The following is a 25,498-nucleotide window of genomic DNA, read 5'->3' as shown; positions in this document are numbered from 1 at the left end:
GGATCCATTCGTCAGGTGATGGACATTTAGGCTCCTTCCATGTTTTGGCTATTGTTGACATTGCTGCTATGAACATTGGGGTACATGTTTTTAAAGCACGTATTTTGCACACTGAGGAACTTAAAGGAAACTACTATTCTTTTTCTCCCATACAATGTGCCATCAGATGCTGCCAGGAGCTTTCATAACTTTAGGTGCAAGTTACTTTACCACTTTGTTGTTCACAACCTCCTAATCTATAAAATACAAGGTTTATATACATGGTCTCTAAAGTCCCACCTTTAGATCTAGAAACTATATGAAAAAGTAACTTTAAAAGGTGAGGAGAGAAATAAAAATATGGGCTGTGATACGGAAATCCTCTAAGCAATGTTCGGTATCTGAGAATTAGAGTGGTGTGCACAAAGTGAGTCAATGTGTTCCACAAGGAAGACAAGGATGTTTAGGGTAAGGAAGGAACGTCTGTGCAGTTTCGGTAAACAGGGTGAAAAAGATGATCAAGACTAGCGTGTAGGTTAAGAAGAATCTAAGTTCCTCACAGCTCCTTAAAGAAGGTCAGTATTCAGATGAAGCTGAAGAGAGGGACCCAAGGATCAGGGGTTGTACGGTTATGTGCTGACTTAACTCAAGTCTTGAGCATGCCTGCCACACACCAGGCCCTAAGCTAGATAAGTTCATACATAGTACGAAAATACTCAGAGGGGACATGAAGAATATATATTTTTAGCAAGTTTAGTATCTCAGACATGAGACAAATTTTTGTTTTAAAGAAACTAAGGCTTACCAAGTTCGAACCAAATATAACAGTTTATTAACCGGCAAGTGAAAATGTCAAGGCTTAAAAATGTATTAAGAACCCTTAACATCAAGTATATATGACAAGACCTCCTTGCAATTCAGACTGAAGAAGGGAAGACAAGAGGACGACGCATTTTCTTCTTAGGTGATCTGATGCATTACTGAAAAGTTGAACGGTGTACTTTGTAGAGAACAGCAACTGGAAATTCATTTTCCCCCTAAAGGTCTGACTACTTTGTAAACAAGCCAAAAACTTAAACAATATGGGAAATGAGGACATTTGTTAGCACCTAGTCCCAACTTTTATATGATGTTAGGGGAGAACAGTTGGGGGAGGGGAGGAAACAGATAAAGGATGTAGGCAACTACTAAACTGGGGACGGGAAAAGGCATCTGGAGTGCACAGAAGTGTCCAAAGAGCTGTCTGCCCCTGCTGATTCTGGGAACTCCTGGAGAAGGAGGACCCTAACGTAGTCCTCTCTGCATCCCCAGACTCTGCCGCGGTCCCTGGCATACAGGAGGCCTTCAAAGAATGTCTGCTGAATCAATGAACTGCGTGCCCCTTCTTCTTTCCCTTTTCCCCTTTCCCTTCCCTGCAAAGCTTGCAAAATGTGATGGTAATTCATTTTAAAGAACTCCCTGAGAGAACCAATGTAGGTTAGAACTAAAATAGCAAATCTCTTTAGGTAATCACTGAATGGAACTAAGACTCTAATCTGATTATAAATACATATTACATATGTCACAAACTGAATTACTATAGTGTCAATGTCCATGGTGTCTGGTGAGCCTACCATCCAGTTCCTTCTCCATAAAATAAATCAAAACACTATCAAATGGTATACTAAATTCCCTCAGGAATCTTTCAAATGGCATACCAAACACAGAAAACAAGTGTGCATGGGCTCTCCCTCCCTGCCTTGCCTCCCTGCCCCCCCCCCCTCCCTCCCTCTCTCTCTCTCTCTCTCTCTCTCTCTCTTTCTCTATCACTGGTTAGAATGGCCACCAACAAGAAGAAAGACGGAAATGTTGGTGAGGATGTGGAGGAAACGGGAACCCTTCTGCACTACTGGTGGGAATGTAAACTGGAAAGAGAGTATGGTGGTTCCCCCTATCAGCTAGTAATTCCACTTCTGGGTATTTAGCCAAAGAAAAACACTAATTTGGAAAGGTATATGCACCCCGATGTTCACTGCAATATTATTTACAATAGGTCAAGATATTCAAACAACCCAAGAGTCCATCAACAGATGAGTGGATAAAAAAATTGTGGTGTGTGTGTATATATATATATATATATATATATATATATATATGACATTCTGTCATTTGTGACAACGTGGCTATCCCTTGAGTCCATTATGCTAAATGAGAGATGTGAGACAGAAAAGCACTATGTGGTATCACTTATGTGTGAAATTTTTAAAAGTCAGAAAATACAATGGTAGTTGCCAGAGGATAGGGGATGGGAAGGATCGAAGAGATGTTGTTTAAAGGTACAAACTTATAACAAGTAGTAAAAAAGCTCTAGAGATGAAACGCACAGTACCATGAGGGTAGACAACAGTATTATATTATAATCATGAAATCTGTTATGATACTAGAACTTAATTATCCCAACTACTAAAAAGAAAGGATAATGATACAATGTGACAGAGGTGCTAATTATGGCTACAAGAGCAATCATACTGTCATACACCTTAAGTTTATCCAATGTTATATATCAAATAGATTTCAAGTTAAAAAAAAACAAAAACTCAGTGCCTGACACAGCTTGCTGGCTTGCAAGCAGGTTCTTAGAAATCTCTTTTTAAAAAAATGAACTTTCAAAAACGTTTCCAATGAGAAACATTCATCGTGAAATCATTAATTTAATTGGCAAAGGCACCAAATTCGTGAGATTCAGGAAAGAAAAATGAGGCTTCCCTACACAAAGGATTCTGACAAACATAACAGAAGGCTCTTGTAGCTTGAATTCATTTTCAAAGGAATGAAATCAAAGTAAACGCCACCAAGAAACTGCAGATTAAATTAAATGTCATTGCATAATAAACAAGATGACAGGGTGCACTAAAATACAAGATAAGTGTAAAGGAAGTGTAGAGAGCTACGTAGTTTACACATCTGGATACTTCTTTAGTTAAAATATGCCTAGATTGCTTCGGATTCTGTGTCCCTCTCTGTCTCTGCCCCTACCCTACCCATGCTCTGTCTCTCTCAAAAATAAATAAACATTAAAAAAAAACTTTTATAAAGGGGGTGCCCTGGGTGGCTCAGTCAGTTAAGCATACAGCTTTGGCTCAGGTCATGATCTTGTGGTTCACGGGTTCGAGCCCAGTGTTGGGCTCCATGTTGACAGCTCAGAGCCTGAAGCCTGCTTTGGATTCTGTATCTCCCTCTCTCTGCCCTTCCCCACTCAGGCTCTCACTCTCTCTCTCTCTCTCCCCCTCAAAAATAAATAAATATTAAAACAAATTTTTAAGTAGGCCTAGATGTTAAGTCCATCTCTAAAGTCAAAATAGCAGCTTTCTGGCTCTGGTGACTAAGAGTGAGCTAAGAACCTTAATAGCCTCCCTAAAATTTTCTCTTCAAAAGTATCCAAGTTAGTGCAAGTTTTCCTTGAACATGAGCACTGTTGTGAAGATCAGGCAGTAGAGAGAATTCTCTCCCAGAGTGGCTGCCTGTAACGTATCAGCACACCTTCCACTCTAGGGAGGGCCCACCAATCACCAGGGCTCCCTTCTGTCCTTTCCCTTAGGAGAGAAATTTCAAAGTTCTCTTGGACTTCTCTCTCTCATCCGGTCATTCCGCAAGCCCGGCTGATTCTGCTCTCTTACATCCATTACTTCCCTTCCTCCCTGAGTCTGGTCCTTATCACACGAAGGCAGTATAGAGTCCTTGCTTCAGTCTCTCTCCCTACCAACCACACACATGGGTGCACACAGCCATTCGATTAATCCTACCTAGAAACTGCTTCCATTTTATTTCCCTGCTTTAAAAAATGATTTCCCACTATCCACATGTTAAATAAAATTTATCAACTTGGCATTCAGAAGTCTCCATAATCTCTTTTCAAATCCCTTTCACTCTACAATGCAACAGTCATTTATTTTAACCAAACTACTCTTCTGCTTCCAAAATATAACCTAAGGTTTTCTGCTTGTTTGTACCAGCTTCTCTTTCAGCCATTTTCTTCCTCCCACTTCAAACTGCCCAGCAAATCTTCCTCCAATAGAGCAGTGTCATTCTCAAATGACCCTGAGTTCAAATCCTGCCACCACCAACCACAGGTCAGTGGATCAAGTTGCTCAAGCTCTCAACAGTTTCCGAACCCTGCCCGTAAAATGATGAAATACCACCTGCCCCACAGAGTTAAGAAGAAGGTTGAATGAGGTAACATGGTGCCTGGCACATGGTAATAATTTTCTTCACTTAAGGGAGAAACTAAACTCCTTTAAGTCTTTAGACCCACCACTATACCACGTATATATGACCAATAAACCATTTATGATTGTTTGATAATCACTCATGAACTCGCTAATTAACCAGAGATAAAGATCATTTAAAAAGAGAAGCTAGGGGCACCTGGATGGCTCAGTCAGTTAAGTGTCCGACTCCTGATCTCAGCTTAGGTCATTATCTCATGGTTCGTGAGATCAAGCCCCACATCAGGCTCCTCGCTGAAAGAGCGGAGCCTGTTTGGGATTCACTCTCTCCCTCCCTCCCTCTCTCTCTCTCTGCCCCTCCCCTGCTCATGCACGTATGCGTAAGTTTGTTTGAGAGAGACAGTGCGAGTTAGCGAGCGCTCTCTCTTTCTTTCAAAATAAATAAACTTAAAAACAAAAGAGAAGCTAAAAAGCAGAGGAATCACTCGACCTCTGGAGTCTGCCAAGTTCTGTGCAATCAAGCAAATCATGGTGACTGCTCTCTCTCGTAGCCGTCCCCCCAGGCCAGAGCCGAGCGCAGCTGGCCTTGGAACAACGCGGGTTTGAAATGCACCAGTCCACTTATATGTGGATTTTTTGGATAAATACAGTACTATAAATGTCCTTCCTCTTACGATTTTCTTAAAAACATTTTCTTTTCTCTACCTTACTTCACTGAAGGAATACAGTGTATAATACACATAACGTACAAAAATCAACTTCTCATGTTATCAGTAAGGCTTCCAATCGATACGAGGTTGTTAGTACTTAAGTTTTGGGAACATCAAAAGTTACACATGGATTTTCGACTCTACAGAGGAGGGGGGTGGGGTCAGTGCCCCTAGCTCCCCCATGTTGCTCAAGAGTCAACTGTAACTATTTTTATATGTCCGAGAGCAACTTAGAAGGCATGAAATCTTACCACTGTGCCTGACCATAATAAGCGATAAAATAAATGTCTTGAAAAATAAGAAATATGTACACAGAATGCATAAATGTGAAAGGAGTCAGTGATAAAAATTAATGTCTTTTAGGAAATAAATTGTTTTTTAAAAATACAAAGTTCAAATATAATCACCTGTGACTGTTCTATTTCTGCTTTGTTTAACTTGATTCCAAGGATTTCAGCAGCAACTTTCTGAAAACACAGGAAGACCTACATAACAAAAATAGGTTTAAATGATTTAAAACAGGCATGTTTCAGTTATCTTCAAATAAATTGAATTTTCTAAAAAATGATAAACAGTAAGAACTGCAAAAACACGATGTACCAGTTTATTCCAAAAATAGCTTTGTCAAATACACATTTTAAGAGTAATAATTTTTTAAAATATTGAATCATAATTTGAAAATCACATAATTCATTAAATTGGTCTAAACATAAAGACATTTATCCCTAAAAATTTACATTTAAAAAATGTTAACATCAGCCAATTAATTCTAGATAACACATTAAAAACAAAACAAATAAAACTACTAGTATAACGAACTCCTAGAAGTCCTGGATAAAATGAAAATAAATTAGCCTGTACTTCAGCAACCAGGTTTTTCACTGCTGACTCTATTATCAGCTTTTTGGTCTGGGTTTAGCCTATCTTAAAAGATTTTACTTTCCAATCCTTTACTAATCTTAGTGGCTCTCATTGATTTCAATAAATCCTCCATATATCTTGAGCAACACAACTGAGGAATGTTTACTGTATTTTATCAGTTCACAGTAAAGGAGCAGTAAACTCTGTTATCATTAAACAGAAAACAACACTTTTCTGTAAACAGGCCTTCATACATACGTGCCTTATGTGGGGCCCACTCTGATTGCTAGGGCTCCAGTCCAGACACTGACTGTAAGGTGTAACTTGTCTTTGCTTCATAAGTGGATTATCGTATTCTTACTCCCACTTATCTCATGATTACCTAATGAATATTTATTGCAATCAATTTAATTTTGATTTCTAGTAGAAAAAAGAGATACATACACCCAAAAAGCATACATTGTTTACATCCTAAAAAACATTATACATTATAGTCTATGGTCAACAGTCAAGGAAAATAAGCAAGCTGGTGTGGTGGAATGGAGATAAGCAGAGATTAAGGCAATACAAATCATAAGATCGGGTAGGCTATGGAAAGACTTTGGCTTTTACTCTGAGTTAAATGGAAGCCATGGGAAGGTGGCCTGATGTGACCTCTGTTTTAACAGGGTCAATCTGATGGTTGTATTGAGTATTCTCACTGTAGAAGATCAAGCGTACAATAGGTAAAGCCAGTAAGGACACTGATGTAAGAGATGATGGCAGCATGAAACAAAGTGGTGGCATAGAGAGGGTAAAAACTAGTCACCAGATTCTGCACACATCATGAAAGTAGAGCCAATAGGACTTGTCAGTAGGCAGATGTGAGGTATGGCGTATAAAAGAAAGACAGGAGTTAAGACTGATTCTCAAATTTTGTCAGCCTTAGCAACTAGTAGAAGATCTGCCACTTACTGAACTAGGGAAGAAAATGAGAGATTTTAGGAGGGACCATTAAGAATTCAGTTCTGGGGGTGCCTGGGTGGCTCAGTCAGTTAAGCATCCAACTTCAGCTCAGGTCATGATCTCTTGGTTCATGGGTTCAAGCCCCACATCGGGCTCTGTGCTAACAGCTCAGAGCCTGGAGCCTGCTTCAGATTCTGTGTCTCCCTCTTTCTTCAACCCTCCCCTGTTTGCACTAGGTTTCTTTCTCTCAAAAATAAATAAACATTTTTAAAAAATTTCTTTAATGAGTTCGATTCTGGACCTGAATTAAATTAGGGCCGCTTATGAGACATCTAAGTGGAGGTGCTGAGTGGACAATTGGATATAGAAATCTGGAGTTTAGGAAAGAGGTCTGGTCAAAGCCCTGAGACTAAATGAGGGCAGGAGAGAATAGGTTTAGAAAAAAGATATCTAAGGACTGAGTCCTAGGGCACTTCAATATTCAGAAGTTGGAGAGAAAACGAATCAGCAAAAGGAACTGAGAGTAGCTAGCCAGGGAAGAGGAGAACCAGAAGGGGCAGTATCCCTGAAGGTAATGAGGGAAGTATTTCAAAGAAGAAAGCGATCAGCCATTTTGCAAGCCACAACGAAGTCAAGTAAGATGAAAACGAAGAACTGACCTCTGCATTTAGCAAAAAGGAGGTCACTGGTGACCTTAGTAACAGAAGTTTGCGTGAAATATTGGGGGCGAATGTCCAACTGCAACTGTCCGAGAGAAACTGCAAAGAGAGTACTGGAAACTACTCTTTCAAAACATCCCACTGAAACCATGAAAAAGAAAGAAAGAGCTGGAGAAGGATATGGGATCCAGAGTTCCTTGTTTTTAAGAAAAGAGAAGCCATGATATTTGATATGTTGATGGAATAATCCCGTAGGCAGAAAACAAGCGATGCAGGAAGGAGAGAGAACGGCTGAGCAGTGTTCGTCACTGGGCAAGGAGAAATGGGACTAACACACCCTGGAGCTTGGGCCCCAGCCAGGAGCACAGAAGGCTTGTCCCACAGTGACCAGAGAAGACAGAAGACACGGGAACAGAGGCAGCGAGCATGGCGAGGGGGGTTAAGCGTGGCAAGAGTATGCTGCCGTCTTCTGTTGGCTTCAAATTCCTTATAAACCAGTGGGGGGAAGGTCACCAGCTAAGAGAATAGATGAGGATATGCTGAAGACCTGAGGAGAGAAGAGAAGTGATGAAAACAGTCGTGTAGGTGAGCAGGAGAGCCGGCGCCCTGGGAACACGTGGCGTCATTACGGAGCAGCATTAAGGGGCCACTTCAGGTTGGTGATTATGAGTTTTGAGAGAAACCGCCAGCAGACCTCTGTGCAAATACTTGGGTGTCGCCACAAAACAGAGTGGGCTTGCTGTAAGCCAGAGTGAAGACTTAGCCAAGTGGGCCTGATAAACACAACGTGGGGGAACGGGACGAAGGGCACATGCACGGCCGTGGTTGTGATTGGGCCGGAGATTTGTTAGGAAAAGAGGAAAAGTGAGAACATGACAGGAGGTTAGGGACATTAAAATACATTCAGAGCAGTGTCTATAGGTCCTGCCCGGACTGCAGACTGACTGGATTCGGGCATTCAGGGGTAAGAGCCAGAAAGACAGGGGGGTCAGTGGTCAGTGATTAGGATGTCTGCCACCGAGACAGGAGGTCACAAAGGAGCTGCAGTGATTTGTAATGACAGAGCGTGGGAGCCGGCAGCTGGGGTGGCGCTGAGGACAAAGATCATGAACTAACCCAGGATTATGACCAAGGTAGTCTTAGAGAAAGTACAGTAAGTTAGAGGCTCAACCCCTCAAGCGATGAGGGGAATGACTCCCAGGTGGAGAGGACAAGCCTCAAAGTGATTCCAGAAGAACAAACCGCTTCAAAGTTGCATTTAAAAGAAAATAATGAGGGGTGCCGGGGCGGCTCAGTCGGTTAATTGTCCGACTTCAGTTCAGGTCATGATCTCACGGCTTGTGAGTTCGAGTCCCACATCGGGCTCTGTGCTGACAGCTCAGAGCCTGGAGCCTGTCATATTCTGTATCTCCCTCTCTCTCTGCCCCTTTCCTGTTCACACTCTGTCTCTTTCTCTCAAAATTAAATAAACATTTAAAAAAATTGTTCTAAAGAAAATAATGAGGGCTTTTTTAATGATGGTTCAACACAGTACACACAAAATACTGAAAGGTTAAACAGAAACTAAAATACTGGAAGTTAAAATAATTCTAAAATGACAAAAGGGTCCAAGAAAGATAAATGAGGGTAGAAGCCCAGTCCATGGGTGAACTTATCAGAGTACTAATTTTTATATATTTTTAAATAGCTGGTGTGGATATGTGCCAATATTTGCATTATCTGGGGAGAAAGGGTTCCAATAATAATCAGAAAATAAATAGGTAATGAAATTTTTAAAAGTTTAACCTTCATAGCAATCAAAGAAATTAAAATAGCAAAATACCTTTTTTTTTTTGGCCTACCAAATTGACAAAGATTTAAAAATAAATAAGCAAATCCTAGATGTTAAGAACAGTGCCATGATGTTGGTGGTAGTATGGATTATTAAATCTATTTAGTAACATTAAGTGACATGGCAAAATTTTCCACATATAAATAAATTTTTATATAAAACAGTAAAATACAAAATTATTCCTTCATTATGATCTAATTTTCTGTAAACATTTAGCACAGTTCGCGATGTTGGACTGTCACCACTTTGGGTTTACGCCATGATCACACCCTCTCTCCAGGACCCCTCTACAGCACAGAGACAGAGAGAACGGGAGCAGCACAGGGCCGGTCCCGAGGCAAGTATTCAGGGAGACCGACTCGCTAGCACAGCAGCAGTAACGTGAGTATCTGTGCACATGAGGAAAGGAAACTACACGCAATCACAGGAGGCTGTGAGTGGATGCTGAGATAACGCGGGACTTACACGTTCTCTCTTTTTTTAAAGTTCTTTTTAACCCTGTTTTTAAACTCCCTAAAATAACCATAAAATTATGTTTAATGAATTGCAAATGTAATATAGACCCATTAAACATTATATCTGTTTTATATCTTCAATAGGAATTAATCTGTTCCCAAAGTTCCTCCTAGGAAGTATACTTCCTGTGAATATTATTAATAAACAAAAGATCACTTATAATATGCAGTATTCATTATTTTACTTACAGAGTCTCCTGTCTTTGCTGAGACAAAGTGGCTACTAAAACCATTTTCCTGGCAAAACCGTAAATGTTTATCAGGTTTTACTGTTCGCATGTGCTCCAAATCAACTAGAAAAGTGAACAAAAACAAACAGAACAAAACTCAGTATCGGAATCAATCAATACGCTGTTAACAGGTTTACCTGTGACTTACTTTCCAATATTATATCCCAGCTTAGACACCAGCTGTGTAGTTTTGAGCAATTTCTTTAGCTTCATGCTTGTGTCTATAAATCTAAAAACTGAGAATAACAAATAGACCTACCTCATATAGAGTTATTTGAGAATGAATCCATGAACACTGCACCATGACCAGAACATGGAAAGTGCTCAAAAGCAGGAAAGTGCTCATTCCTGTTATCTAGAGCCTCATGCGCACTGACGAGATGCAAAAAAAGGTCTCATCTTAGCATCAGGTGTTTAAACACAATGATTACAGTTGACCACTGAACATCATGGGTTTGACCTTATACGTGGATTTTTACTGTACGGTATACCGTAAATGCATTTTCTCTTCCTTATGATCTTCTTGATAGTATTCTTTACTCTACCTTACTCTCCTGAATAAACACAATATATAATGCATACAGCGAACAAAAATGTGTTCATTGACAGTTTATGCTATCAGTAAGTCTTCTGGTCAATAGTAGGCTGTCAGTGATTACATTTTGGGGAAGTCAAAAGTTATACATGGATTTTCTACAATGGAAGGGATGGGCACACCTAATACCCATGTTGTTCAAGGGTCACTGTAATTGAAAGCAAGATGCACTTACCCAAGCACATTTAGTTTGAAACAATTTAATTACTTTAATATTTACAATAGTTCTATAATCCCTTTAACGTTAACACAAGTACAAAATTAATTTTGTGCCAAAGGATAGCAATATTTTGTTGCATGTTTATTTACAGCCACAGTTTGATTTCATGAAGATACAGCTCAGTTGCTTTCTAAACCTGAAGTGTACATTTTGAAAGTAATGGGCAACTGAGTATTTCCTTGAAAGCTGTAGGTATTTTAAAGCAAAGCACGATACTCAAAGCCAATACTGGTTTTATCCAGCACAGTCTATATTTTCAAATGTGATCCTTTATTGAACAGTTTCTCTTTTTACAACACTACAGACCCTATAAGGGTGTTGACTCAATGCCGTCAAATTATAAGGCAAATATATTCACAGGATTTAAGGACAACTAGGCTCTTTGAGTCAATATAGGAAAAAAAACTTAAACCGATTTCCTGAGGAAGGGACCCAACTGACTTGTAAAAACTTGTAAATTTGCAAATCTACTAAGCCTACATAATAGTGGCAATTGATTATCAACTAAAAAATGCTCTCAAACTACATAAAAGGCTTTATTTAATATTATATTGAAGGTCTTTAGTTTGTAGGCTCAACAGATCTTTCTCTAGGAGATTTCTGATCTAGTGGGGGATTTCTGAGTCCCATTTATACTGTTCAGCTTGGATAATGTGGCGCTTTTTTCTTTTCTGGCCACAAGAGCTGTTCCTTAAACATCACTGAGACCTTATTTACAAGAACGAGCCAAAAAATGTCCAGATACCACAGGCATCAATTTGTAGAAGACTAAAATACTGAGCTATTAGCACTGACATTTATACATCTAGTTTATCATAATATTGAGGCTAAAATACTTTCCTAATTCAACATGAGTAAGAACAAATCATGTCACTAAGAAAATTACCCAATGAAATCACCATCAAATTAAAAAGAAACAAACATGAAGTTTGTCATTTAATGTCTGTGTGCATTTGTCTTTTCAAATGGAATAGTCTATCAGTGTTGTTTTTTCTCTTTTTTCCTCCCTCCCATCTGCCCCCCAACTCTCTAACTACCTCATACACTTCTCTATAGCATCAGGGAATTTACTACCCAAGTACACATTTTTTCCTAATAAACATAACTGTGAGAAACCAGTACTATCACTGGTCAAGTGAAAACAGCAACAACATTTATCCAACAAACATTTATTGAATACCCATTATGTACCAAGCACTGTGGGAGGCAGTAAGAACCCAAAGATAAAAAACATATAATCCCTGGGGCATCTGAATGATTCAGTCAGTTAAGCATCTGACTTAGGCTCAGATCATGATCTCATAGCTTGTAAGTTCGAGTCCCATGCTGGGCTCTGCGCTGACAGCTCAGAACCTGGACCCTGCTTCAGATTCTGTGTGTGTGTGTGTGTGTCTCTGTGCCTTCCCCACTCACACTCTCTCTCTCTCAAATAAACAAACATTAAAAAAAAGGGAGGGGGAATGCCTGGGTGGCTCAGTTGGTTAAGCGTCTGACTTCAGCTCAGGTCATGATCTCACAGACTGTGAGTTTGAGCCCCATGTCAGGCTCTGTGCTGACAGCTCAGAGCCAGGAGCCTGCTTCAAATTCTGACTCCCTCTCTGTCCCTCCCCACTTGTGTGCTCACTCTCTCCCCCCACCAAAAAATAAAGAAAAAAAAAAAGAAAAAAAGAAAAATATACAATCCAGGTCCTAAAAAAGCCACCACCCTATTTTAGGAACATAAAAGACCATCATAAATATTTGAGATTCTGACAAAGGAGACAGCAGATCAAGAAAAGGCCCTCACAGAACTTCACTACAAAGTTTTCCTCTGTTCTGTTAGAATTTAGTTTCTTAAGAATTAAGAATACTTAATTTTAAATAATCTAGAAATGTGTATCTTGAAGATAGTTATAGTGAGACACTGGTAAAATCTTTCCTTTCCTCACTTTTAAGAGCATCCTTAAGATTATTATCTGGTATCCATCTATCAAACATGCGATAATACTCTATTATGATTTAATTTCTCTTATGTCCTTCAGTGAACCACATCATCTTTCTAGTCGTTTTATTTTTGAAGGTGGAATAAAAATTTCCTAATAACAGTAATACATACTCATTTCCCAAACATTTCGGCATATATCCTTCCAATATCTAAGCAACCAAAAAACAAAGGCATTAACATCATATAACATGCAATTCCTTTCACCTCAACCACACCACAACTCTCCTTATACTTGGGTTTAACAATCTTTTTGTTTGTTAGTTTTTAGGAGAGAGACACAGAGTATGAGCAGCAGAGGGGCAAAGAGAGAAGGAGACACAGAATCCAAAGCAGGCTCCAGGCTCTGAGCTGTCAGCACAGAGCCTAATGCAGGGCTCCAACCCACAAACCGTGAGATCAGTCCTGAGCCGAAGTTGGATGCTAGCCTGACTGAGCCACCCAGGCACCCCTGGGCTTAGCAATTTCTAAGGACAGACATTGTATTGATCATTCATTCATTTGGTTATATATGTGTGCCTATTATGGCCAGGCACTGTCCTGGGTGCTGTGGATACAAGGAGCTTACATTTTAATAAAGGCAAGAGACCAACAAATAATATAACATAGTATGGCAATTGCTAATAGATCTCACAGAGAAAAATAAAGGGCACAGGAGGGGAAGTACTATTTTAAACAGGTAAGTCAAAGACCTTCAGAAGGCTAAGGGGCAAGGGAATCTGGGGAAAGCCTTCCAAGCAGAGGGAACTGTAAGTGCAACCGCATAAGAAGATTATGCATAGAAGGAAAAGAAAAGCCAGGAGACCAGAATGGCTGAAATGAATTAGCAAGAAAGGGAAATGGTGGGAAGTGAGGTTAAAAAAGCTAGGAACCATATCACGGAGGGCGTGCAGGCCACATTTTAAAAGGTTAATTTAGGACTACTCTGCAGAGAATAAACTACAGAATCACATGTAAAGCAGAGAAGCCACTGAGGAAGCTACTGTAGAAAATCTAAGGAAAAAAAAAAAAAAAAAACCATCAGAGAAGAAAGCAGAGCCAAGAGAGTGGGTTGCAGAGATTATATGTATTTTTTGAGTCCCTGGATCACACTACACCTGAAGACAGCATAGTTATTGGGTTTTTCAGTTACATAAAGCAATAAAATTCCCTCCAATCTTGGCAAAAAAAAAATATTATGAAAGAGAAAATGGTAGTTTGGACAATACTCTAGTTCGTAGCAGTAGAGATGATAAAAAGTAGGGTAGATTCTCAATATATTTTTGGAATAAAACGTAAATACAAAATACTAATGGTTTTGACGTGGAATGTGAGCAAGTCTGAGAAATCATTCACAGATAGTAACCTGGATTTAAAATGAGACACAGGGGCACCTGGGTGGCTCAGTAGGTTGGGTGTCTGGCTTCAGCTCAGGTCATGATGTCACAATTTGTGGGTTCAAGCCCTGCATCGGGCTCTGTGCTGACAGCTCAGAGCCTGGAGCCTGTTTTGGATTCTGTGTCTCCCTCTTTCTCTGTCCCTTCCTTGCTCGTGCTCTGTCTCTCTCTCTCTCTCTCAAAAATAAACATTAAAAATAAATAAAATAAAATAAAATAAAATAAAATGAGACACAGTACATTACAGGTCTTGTCCCAGCCACATTCAGCTGCCTGGGTGGAGATACATTCAAGCAGAGAAATTACTTACTAATTAAGCAGAGAAATTGTACCATGTACAATTACTGCAAAGAAGGCCAGGTAAGTTGAAGACCATAAACGTAAGGAAGTGATTATTTTGATGAAGCATGAAATCTAAGTTGGGTCAGGAGAGGTTCAGGAAATTGAAAACTGTTAAGATGTAATTGGTAACTGATGTTAAGGTTTTGTGTGGGTCTAAAAATTACTGGAGTTGAGTTACTAAAGAAGTTGAATTGGAAAGACAGCAGATAATGGACAGATTGGGATACATGAAATTAATATCAATATTATGGAGAGAGCTCAGAAACTGTTAATGACTCGGTCTTGATAATAACTCTGTTGGGCAAGACGACTGGAGGTAAAGGGTCCATGGAACATGAGAGACCAAGGACAGTCCATATGGATACTGAAACTACCAAGAATGGTGACAGCAACAGAAAGGGAGTGACTGTAATCGAGGAAAAATTTCTCTGAGAAATTCAAGGAATGATTCAGGCAGGGGTTGGCTGATAAGGCCAACAAATACAAGTAGCAGGAGGTACAATCACATGGCTTGATATTCAAATCTAAGAGTTTTAGAGAAGTCAAAGAAGAATGGTCCGCAAAAAGCCATATAAAGAAGGTTACCTACCCCACTGCCAGTCCTTACTGATAAGGCGGGTATCGGGTCTTTAGATATTAAGTCTTGAATCATTAGTTAACGGAGCTAACAACTCAAGACCCAATCTTGGATCTAAAGTGGTCCCTCCATCCTTCATTTGGCCCTGCTAATTCCAATGGAACACTACCTCCATAAATTGATGTGATAGTTCAAAATTTATTCATCTAGGTAACTTTCAGGATAAAGTGGCCTGCATATTAGGATACAGACACAGACTTTATGAGTAACAAGAAGTACATGATGTTTAATAAACACTAATTCTAATAAAGTCATACCATGTCAAATATCATCATAAAGAGTTATTAAAAAATTTATTCATAAACGAGATGATCTTTGTTACTATTTTACTGATCTAGAGTGACAGACTATATCTAAGAACTACTCTCATACAAGAAATAACTTTTCTGAACTTCTCAATTGTTTGTACTAAGGCAAATATAGAAAAAAAAAAAACTATGGTTCTTCAATAATCCACTGAATTATCTGAAGAAGAAGACAGAGTAAGTAAAGAATGCAGTCTCCAAAGCCAGACTGCCTAGGTTTGATTTCCTGTTCTATTACCACTTGTAAAATTTTGACCAAATCAATCTCTTTATCTCAGTTTCCTCATCTATATAAGAGGGCAATAGTACCTATATTATAATGTTAACTGTGCTAAGTAAAATACTCAAATACATGTAAAGCACATACAGCAATGACTGGTACATGGTAAGGTGCATAGTATGTGACTGGCACATACTTAGTAAGTATTAGCTAGTGTACTGTGGTCTGTCTTATCCATTCATTTATTTGCGAACAATTTACCCAGCACTGTGTTAGTGCTGTAACTGCTAAGAAGGCTAACACATGTAGAGAGACATTATACAATGGAAATCTGAGACCAAGAGAACAACAGTGGTCTGTATAAGACAAGGTACAACAAGAGAAAAGAGAAAGGAAATTTCTAGAATTGCTCAAAGGGCTAGGAAAGATCTCACAGAGAAGATGACGCTTCAGCTGCCTCTTAAACAATGAGGGGGAAAAACAGTCACACAACCTTGGGGACAGAGAAGATGAACATTCTTAACAAAGAAAAATGTGCATGAGCATCTGGAAGAACCTGGCTTCCAAGAGGTGGTGAAATCAGCAGGGCTGGGGCAGGAGGGTCCTATATGGGGTGCTAAGGAGTTCATATGCATATAGGTAACATCTACACAGTCACATTTTTCACCCATCTTAACTTACATATTCCACTCCACCTGAGCAAAACCATAGGCACAAAAAGGAAATCCCTGTGGGTGACATGTTAGCAAACCTTCAACTTTCCCCTGTTGGATTCAAAGCACTTCCATTCACTATACAGTGACAATCCCTTGTTTCTAAATTCAGAGACCATTCAAAAGGAAATTACAAACAATATAAAAAGGTTGCACTCGTAGAGATTGCATGAATATGGCGTTTTTTCTGCTTAGCCCTCTTGTATACAGAAAGAGTTGACATTATAACTTTCAAAATAGAAGATGGCAAGTGCTCCACACATGCAGCTGATTACTATTCCTCTCAAAAGTTGTAACAATCCTGCATTTAATCAACCTACAGATGACTCATTGGGGGAGGAGAAGCCGACGGGGAGTGACAAGAGCCAAGATAGTAATAATGACAGTTTCATATAGTGGCAACAGAAGCCTTCTGTCATCTGAGACATACAGGATGAGAACAAGCCAACCAGGCTAAGAGGAGCCTGGAGGAGAGACAAAACCAAACAGAGGAAAATGACTGTGTACATCTGCGGAAAACCGAGAAACGTAATGAGCAAGAGTAGGGACGTGTAGGGTGTGTAACAGGAGGATATGAGCCACATTCAGGAACATGAAGCCCTTGCTGGGTCAGAGCCAATGGCACCATGTGACCTTGTGTTTTGAAAAAATTACTTTCATAGGAAGGATGAGGAGAAAGGATGGGAGGGCAAAAACAGAGGGACACCATTCTGCGAGACTTTGGAAACAATCTAAACTCGGTTTCAAAATCTGCAAAACACTCGGACCTGGTAACACTCCTGACAAATAGGTAATCGCTCATCTAACCGACACGTAAAAGAACCAAGGCCTAGAGTGACTTAACCAAAGTCCCAGTGCTTGTCATCAGTAGCGCCAGAATTAGATCTGAGCCATTTAATTCCAAAACGAGTTAGTGTCTTGCAAAGAAGAACATCAGCTTTGGGGATGATCACCTAGCAGTCTTTTATTTAGAGTTTTAGTTAAAAAATATAGATGTATAGACTTTAAATTCTCATCATTATAAAAAAGTGAACTATTAAGTACCTGGCTATGACTTGTTAGTATTTAGAAGTATTCATTAATAACAGTAAATCACAAAATTGAGTTCACCACTATTATAAACTAAGATACTCTTTGCCTTAGCACTTGATTATATAAAGTCTTCTACGAAGTACTTGCAGCTGTACAAATTGTGAAATCACATAATGTTTAAAAATGATCCATCATGATTAGTCCAAATATGACAAGTAAAATACCCTTAATAATGTATTAAATTTGATTTACATGTGCTAAAAATATGTATATATTTTGACTTCTAAAACACACACACTAATATTAATTAGCCAAGTATATGAGAACCTTCCTTTTAAGTCCTATTTGTTTACTGGCATTCAGGCATCCTGAGTCAGGATCTCCACTTCATCTACCATAGGATTACTGACATAAGGAACAGAACAGTCTTCAAAGTTACAGTACCAAATGTAATAAATAGCTTAAAAACTAAGCATTTGAAAAAAATATCAAATGTGTAATACTCATAGCTACTGATCAGATTAAATGATGAAAAATTTAAAGATTTTTAAAATCTAAAAAAATAATAGTATCTTTTTTTTTATTTTGGCCTGAGACTTTACTATATTCCTATTTTCCTAATATTCATTTTTCAACATGAAATAAAAACATATTCTATAATGAATGACTGTTTCATTCAAACCAGATTGCATTATTATGTGTTTTTACAAAAAGGGAAAGCCCTCTACAATGCTAGTAATTATTAATGTCTGTTCCCTATCAATGGAAAGAAAGCATTAAAAGGATAAACTGTGTTTGCTCTTCAGTTCATATATGACGGGAGAAACAGAATATTCCCTGTGAAATGACTGTAAAATATGTCATTGTCTAACTTAAAGAAGTAAAAGCAAAATACAAATATAGCGCTTGTACAGATTTTCACAGTAATTTTTAGGGTATCAAGGAAACATCTAGAGTGTTGATCTGGTTATGCTCAATTCAAACAAACTACTTGTCACATTAACTACCTCCAGGAAGTTACTCCAAACACAAAATAAACTGTTTATGCCCCTACTCAGATAGATAACATGACAGATTGTTATTAGTTGAAGACAGATGAAATACATTAATTTGATCGTGAGCATGTGTTTAGTTTTCCCCTGCCATGTACACTCTCTAATGCTGTCTTTCTCTGATGACACAGTAAATCATACTGTATTAGAAAAATTGCTAATGCCACAAAATAAAAAATTACCAGAACTTGACTTTGACTATAGATTCTTAAACCAACCTTTTAAAAAAAAAAAATACAACTGCTTGGAAATCACTGGGTTTCAAAATAAAGAAAAAAAGGTGCCATCAAAGGAACTACTTTAGTTTCTATTGTAAATTTAAAAACCTCAATGCAGTTTACCATTTTTCCTATATACTAGATATTTTAATTATATATATATATACTAGTTTTTATATTTATTTATCAAATGTCTCTTCCTTTTCCATTTTCTACTGTGTTTTAAGTATTTAACCTTATCAATGATATAAGCACTTTCTCTGACAAAGACATTTGCTAAATTTGTTCCAAACATTCCCCCCAGGTTAGGATTTTCCTTTCAATTGTTTCATGATGCTTTAGAAACACAGATATTAGGATTTCATGAAATCAAATACACTGAGATGATAAATTCATTGTTTAAGCCCTGCTTATTTGGTTCTTTTGTTATATGCAGCTAAAAACAAAAGCAGATAAGCACAAGAAGGCACACAACACAATAGCCACTCACAAAGTAGGTGTTGAATAAAGACAAAAGCATTTTAAGCTCTTAAAAGAAATAAAAAGTATCAACGGTGTCTAAAATACACAGCAGACCCTCAAAGGATTCAGGTTTGAACTGCACAAGTCTACTTGCATGTTGGCCTTTCTTTACTCTTTTTTCTTTCTTTCTTTTTTTTTTTTTTTTGAGTTCCAGTCCCCAGTTCTTTCTTTTTTTTTTTTTTTTTGAGTTCCAGTCCCCAGTTCCTTTTTATTTAAATAACCAAAGCCATTGCCTTGGCACAGCAGAGGGAGGCCGGGGTGCTGGAGTGGTGGCAGTAAGTAGCATGACCTAATGGGGGGTGGAAGGGAAGCAGGGCCTGGTCCCATGGGGCTCCCCCACACCCCTCCGTCAGGTTCAGCATGGGGTTAGGGGCACCAGAGAGGAGCCATCAAGTAGTGATGTCTCACCAAGTCCCAGAGACCTTGGGGACGGGGGCGAAGTCAGCCCCGGCCAGTGGCAGAGCTGGAACATCCCAGGCAGGGTTCACAGGGCCTACAAGGCATTTTTGAGCCCCAGCAGCTGCAGCGGCAGCTAAGTTTTGTCCCGCGATGTTGACGACACCAGAAGATCATTCTTGCCAGGCCCTCTTTGAGCTGGCATCTGCGCAGCAGTTAAAGGAGCAGACCTGCCTGCACATCACACTTCCCAGGACAGTGATGCCGGTAAAGAACATCAGATGATAAAACCACAAACAACAGCATGGCAAAGATCAGGATGCAGGATAATAGTTACCTGCAAAGCTAGGAAGAGGATTGATAAGGACACTTCGTGGGCCTCTGGGGTGCTTGGCAATACAATGCTCTATTTCCCAACCGGGGATGGCTCTTCTTTCTTCTATACGTAGATTTTACATATTCTTATGTGTGCAGATCTCACTATATAAACCTTCCTATTAAAATTATGTCATTAATAATGAGTCTTCTCCTCAAACCTATTTTTTCATATGATCATAAAGAAGGTTCATTGTTGCAAAAATATTGACAGTTTTCAGAGTTTTTCCCACAGACCTTTATTAATCCTTTATCAAACCCTGTTTTTTTGACCTCTTGTATGTGCCATGAGTCCTGTGGATTTTCTCTTCAATTATTTATCGCCTGACTCTGCTAGAGCCTCAAATTGTTAATTACTTAGCTTCTAATAATCCTCCAACACTTTCACAGATTCTCTATATTGTTATAAAACTTGCCTAATCACCTTGCATTGCATTTCTATTGTAGTCACATACATATCACAAACTGATGTAGAATTCTGAAGCAATAATGAATATGAACTCTGGAGAGTCACCAAACAACGCCAACAGCAGCCAGAATCAACAGGACAGGAACTCATGTTATTTCCTCAATTTATTTAGCTTCATTAATTAGATTACCCACATTCTTTCTGGGGACAGATAACGGGTAACTAGCTCTCCTCTAACTTAATGCTAAAATGAAATAAGAGGTCTAAATGAGAACACAGCACCACAGAGAAAGTAAATCTTTCTACATTTGTGGCTGTCTACAACTTTGTATTGCTTTCTGTAACATGCGTGCATAAATCATGAAGATTAGCATTTGCCCACATGCCAAAAGCCTAAAGGGACTGGAAAATTGATTCATGTTTTAAACATTCTCCATAGGAATTCTCACTAGGGAATTTCATACCTGCACAGAATTATATAGGTTTGTTTGCAAAATTCTGCATGGTACCTATATGACAGATAGATATAATAGATATAATAAGGTCCAATTTCCCTTATGCCTTTCATACATAGACTTGCATGGGGAAAAAAAAAAGTTTATCTGTCTTGCCTAAATACCAACATACCTTGGGATCCTGCAAAGAACAGAAGCCACAGTAAGAATTGCCTCAATTGGCAATTATATTATGGTTATATAATTCTTCTTTATATTTTCCAATTCCCCACCATATATTAGATCTACTGGGAGAAGAGGAATGAAAGAACATCATTTAAAATAACAACAAAAGAGGGGCACCTGGGTGGTTCAGTTGGTTAAGCGTCCAACTTCAGCTCATGATCTCAGTTTGTGGGTTCAAGCCCCACATCAGGCTCTGTGCTGACAGCTCAGAGCCGGGAGCCTGCTTCAGATTCTGTGTCTCCCTTTCTCTCAGTCCCTCCCCTGCTCATACTCTCTGTTTCTCAATAAAAAAATAAATGTTAAAAAATTTTTAAATAAATAAATAATGAAATAAGGGAAACAGTAAAAGAACTCAGAGCGCTAGAAGCAGATAACATGTACACGGCAGAGCAGTTTTCCACGTGCTTTAAACATATCAAACCCATTCATCCTCACAGCAACCATCCTTTGACAGATGAAACAACTGAGGCACAGAAAGGGTATAGGACTTATGTAAGGACACACATCTAGTAAGGAGGGAGCTCCAGAAGTCTGCATTCCTAACTCCCATACAACTTGCTCTTCATACATGTGGTCTTGAGACACTGTCTTTTCTTCATACTGGACTGTTTCACGCATGGCATCCCAAGCAGAGTAGTTTACTCGCGTTCACTGCCATAGAGGATAGCTCTGTATGGACACAACACAGCTTAGAGAGCTTTCCGCCCACTGATGGACACTTGAGTTTTTCCCAACAATGAAGCACTGTGACTACTCACAGTACATGTCACCTGACACATATGGGAAGCAGTCTAAGATATATAGCAGAGTAAAACTGTTGAATCATAGTCTATGAATGTTCATTGCTTCTTGGCCTTTTGGCTGAGATTAAGCATAGACTATGAACGTTCTTTATTAACGCCAAATCATTTTCAAAATGATTGTACCAATCTGTAACCCACCTAACAGTGAATATGAATTCTTCTAGATTCATATTATGTCTCCATCGCTGCTTTTCTTAGGCATCTTGATCTGTACCTTATTACTTACCTGTGGTCCTATTTTGCATTTCCTTCTTAGTGATGAGACTGTACTTATTTTCACATCTTTGGACAATTAGTCTTTTTTATTCTGTGAAATTCCTATTTGTTTTATGTCTATTTATCTAGTGAGTTGTCTTTTCCTTATCATTTACTTTCATTGTAAATACCTTCTCCCAGTTTATGGCTTATGTTTTGAATTCTCTAATGTATCATTTGATAGAGGCAAACGTGTTTATCTTATGTGGTTGATATATTCAATATTTAAACTTAGCAACTGCATCTTGGTTAAGGTAAGAGAGAAATTCTTTTTTTTTTTCTTCTAAAAAGTGCCAGGGCACCTGGGTGGCTCAGTCCGTTGAGCATCCAACTTCAGCTTAGGTCACAATCTCACGGTTTGTGTGCAAGCCCTGCGTCGGGCTCTGTGCTGACACCTCAGAGCCCAGAGCCTGCTTTGGATTCTGTCTCCCTCTGTTTCTGTCCCTCCCCTACTTGCACTCTGTCTCTCCCTCTCTCTCAAAAATGAATAAACACTAAAAAATAAATAGATCTAAATAAATAAACAGTTGTTCCATTAACATTTCATTACAAGTAAACAAATTTTGTGTGTGTGAGGATAATATAGGGATCCATTTTCTTTTCAAATAAGCCCTAGGACTCCTTACTAATAATTCTACTCTTTCTCCACTTTCAAAATAACATCAAAGTTCCATTTACATGAGCTTTGTTGCCAGTATCTCTATTCTGTTTCACTGAGTGAATTCCACATGGTTATTATAAGCTACTGATAAAAAGTTTAATCACTGGCATGGCAAATGCCTCTCACCTTATAATTCTGGAGCACAGTGACTGCTCTTGGTGCTTTGGCCTTCCACATAACTTTAGATTTACTTAAATACCACACACACAAATATCATCTTTACTGAAATTATGCTAGACCAATAAACCAATTTGAGAAGAATGGACATTTTTATAATACTGAGCCTTTGTATCCTTAAATACTGTAGTTTTATTTTACTTGGGTTTTGTTTATGCTTATACAGTGTTCTCAACATAGAAATTTTCCTTTTTTTTTTTTTAAAGTTTATTTACATTTATTTTAAGAGAAAGAGCAGGTGGAGGAGGGGCAGAAAGAGTGGGAGAGAGAGAACCCAAGCAGGCTCTACACTATCAGAGTGCCCCTCAACACAGAGATTTTCAACATAGTGAATCACATCTGAGAATTTGGTTATTCGGTTTCATTTTTAATCTGTGTATCTTATGTATCTTTTTCTTACTGTTTTACAATAGCCAGAACACCTCAAGATTGATGCTGAATATGAGTAGACATCCTTGCCTTGTACTGGCTCTCAGGAGGAAAGTGTTCATCCTGAGACTACTAAATATGATAGTGACTATAGGTTTTTCATAAATGCCATTTACCAGGTTGAAGAAGTTGAAGAAGTTCCTTCTCATTCCTAGTTTGCTGAGAGTTTAAATGGATGTTGAATTTTGTCAAATGCTTTTTATACATCTATTGAAATCATCAAACAGCTTTAAACTTCTTTAGTCTATTAATATAGCAAATTATATTAACTGATTTTGAATACTGAATTAGCCTTGCATTTCCAGGATAAACCCCACCTGGACATGATGTAGTATCTTTTTTATACTGCATATTGCTAAATTCCTTGTTAGTATTTTGTTAAGGATTTTTTTGTGTCCATCTGTGTTCATGAGGGATATTGGTCTGTAGTTTTCCTACAGTCCCTTCATCTGGCTTCAGGACCAGATTAATGCTCCTGTGGTATTCTCTTTGGTTTTCTGGAAGAGTGTATATACAGCTGGTATTATTTCTTCCATACATGCTTGGTAGAACTCACAGGTAAAACCATCTGACCCTACCGTTTTCTTTCTGAAAACACTGAATTATGAATCTAATTTTTTCCATATACAGCAATATTCAGTTTATCTGTTTCTTCTCAAATGAACTCTGGAAGCTTGTATCATTATAGGAATTTATTTAATCTCAGCTGTCAAATTTATGGAAGTAAAATTTTTCTTAATATTCTCCTCCTTTTAACACCTACAGGAAGTATAGTAAATTCTTCACTTTTGTTTCTGATATTGTGATTTGTGTCTTCTTTTTTTTACATGTTCAGTTTGGCTAGAGGCTTATCATGTTTATTGCTTTGATTTCCAAAGACCAATTTTTTGTTTCATTGATTTCTCTATTGCTTTGGATTTCTACTTTTCCCTCTCTTTTGCTTGCTTTAGGTTTAATTTGCCCTTCATTTTCTAATTTCTTAAGGTGGAAGTTTAGATCACTGATTTTGAAAAAAAAATTTTCAAATCATTTAACAATGCTAACAACGCCTCTCTAAACACTAACACTTTGGCTGCATCCCATAAATTTTGATACGCAGTATTTTCATTTTTGCTTAATTCAAAATATTTAATTTTTTGTGACTCCCTCTTTGACTCACTGGTTACTTAGAAGTGAGTTGTTTAATTTCCAAATATTTGGGGATATTACAAATATCTTTCTGTTACTGATTTCTAGTTTCATTCCATTATTGACAGAGAACATATTCAATTCTTTTAAATTTGTTAATACTTTTTTTGTAGCCAAAATATATTCTGTCTTATTCCATGTGAACTTGAAAGCAACATTTACTCTGCCATTGTCGGATGGAATGTTCCATAAATGTCATCATGTCAATCACGCCAATCAGCTGGCTGACGTGGCTCGAGTCACTATGTCCTGACCGATTAACGGCGGATACTGTGGATACACCTGTCAGTGCTGAGCAGAGGGAAGTGTCTTGCCAGCAGCAGGAAGTTCCAGCTGCAGGGGTGCACTTGCTTATTTCCCTTTACTATCCGTTTCTGCTTTAAATATTTTGAAGTCCTGTTTGTGGGTTTATAGACATTAAGGATTATGGTTACTTTTTTGTGAATTGACCCTCTGAATATTATGTAATATCACTTCTAATCCTCGAACTAAATTCCTTGTTATTAATATTGTTACTCCAATTTTCTTTTGATTAGTTTTCAGAATATATCTTTTTCATTCCTTTAATTTTTAACCTATCTGTATCTTCACATTTTTTTAATGTTTATTTATTCTTGAGACACAGAGTGTGAGCAGGAAATGGGCAGAGAAAGAGAGAGAAAGGGAGACACAGAATCTGCAGCAGGCTCCAGGCTCTGAGGTGTCAGCACAGAGCCCGATGTGGGGCTTGAACCCACAAACCATAAGATTATGACCTGAGCCGAAGTCGGACACTTAACCAACGGAGACACCCAGGCACTCCTGTAATCTTCATATTTAAAGTGGGTTTCCAGGGCGCCTGGGTGGCTCAGTCGGTTGAGCGGCTGACTTTGGCTAAGGTCATGATCTTGTGGTTCGCAGGTTCGGGACCCGCATCAGGCTATGGGCTGACAGCTTGCGCAGAGCCTGGAGCCTGTTTCGGATTCTGTGTCTCTTTC

The 25,498-nt window shown here is 38.5% G+C and overlaps 1 protein-coding gene across 2 annotated transcripts in view; it reads right to left on the bottom strand.

Annotated features, from left to right (window-relative positions):
* RAB28 (RAB28, member RAS oncogene family) overlaps positions 1–25,498 on the bottom strand; it is an 84,288-nt gene that overhangs the window by 4,866 nt on the left and 53,924 nt on the right. For both annotated transcript variants that reach the window (XM_029948634.1, XM_029948625.1), the window contains exons 5-6: positions 9,895–9,998; positions 5,302–5,379 (exon numbers count right to left, since the gene is read on the bottom strand). In XM_029948634.1, the coding sequence (XP_029804494.1) occupies positions 5,302–5,379; positions 9,895–9,998 (182 nt within the window). The remainder of the gene's footprint in view (positions 1–5,301; positions 5,380–9,894; positions 9,999–25,498) is intronic.

The sequence above is a fragment of the Suricata suricatta genome, chromosome 1 (genome assembly GCF_006229205.1).
Source record: "Suricata suricatta isolate VVHF042 chromosome 1, meerkat_22Aug2017_6uvM2_HiC, whole genome shotgun sequence".
Taxonomy (NCBI): Eukaryota; Metazoa; Chordata; class Mammalia; order Carnivora; family Herpestidae; genus Suricata; species Suricata suricatta.
Note: the sequence above shows the minus strand (reverse complement) of the source record. Positions and strands in the feature narration are given on the sequence as shown.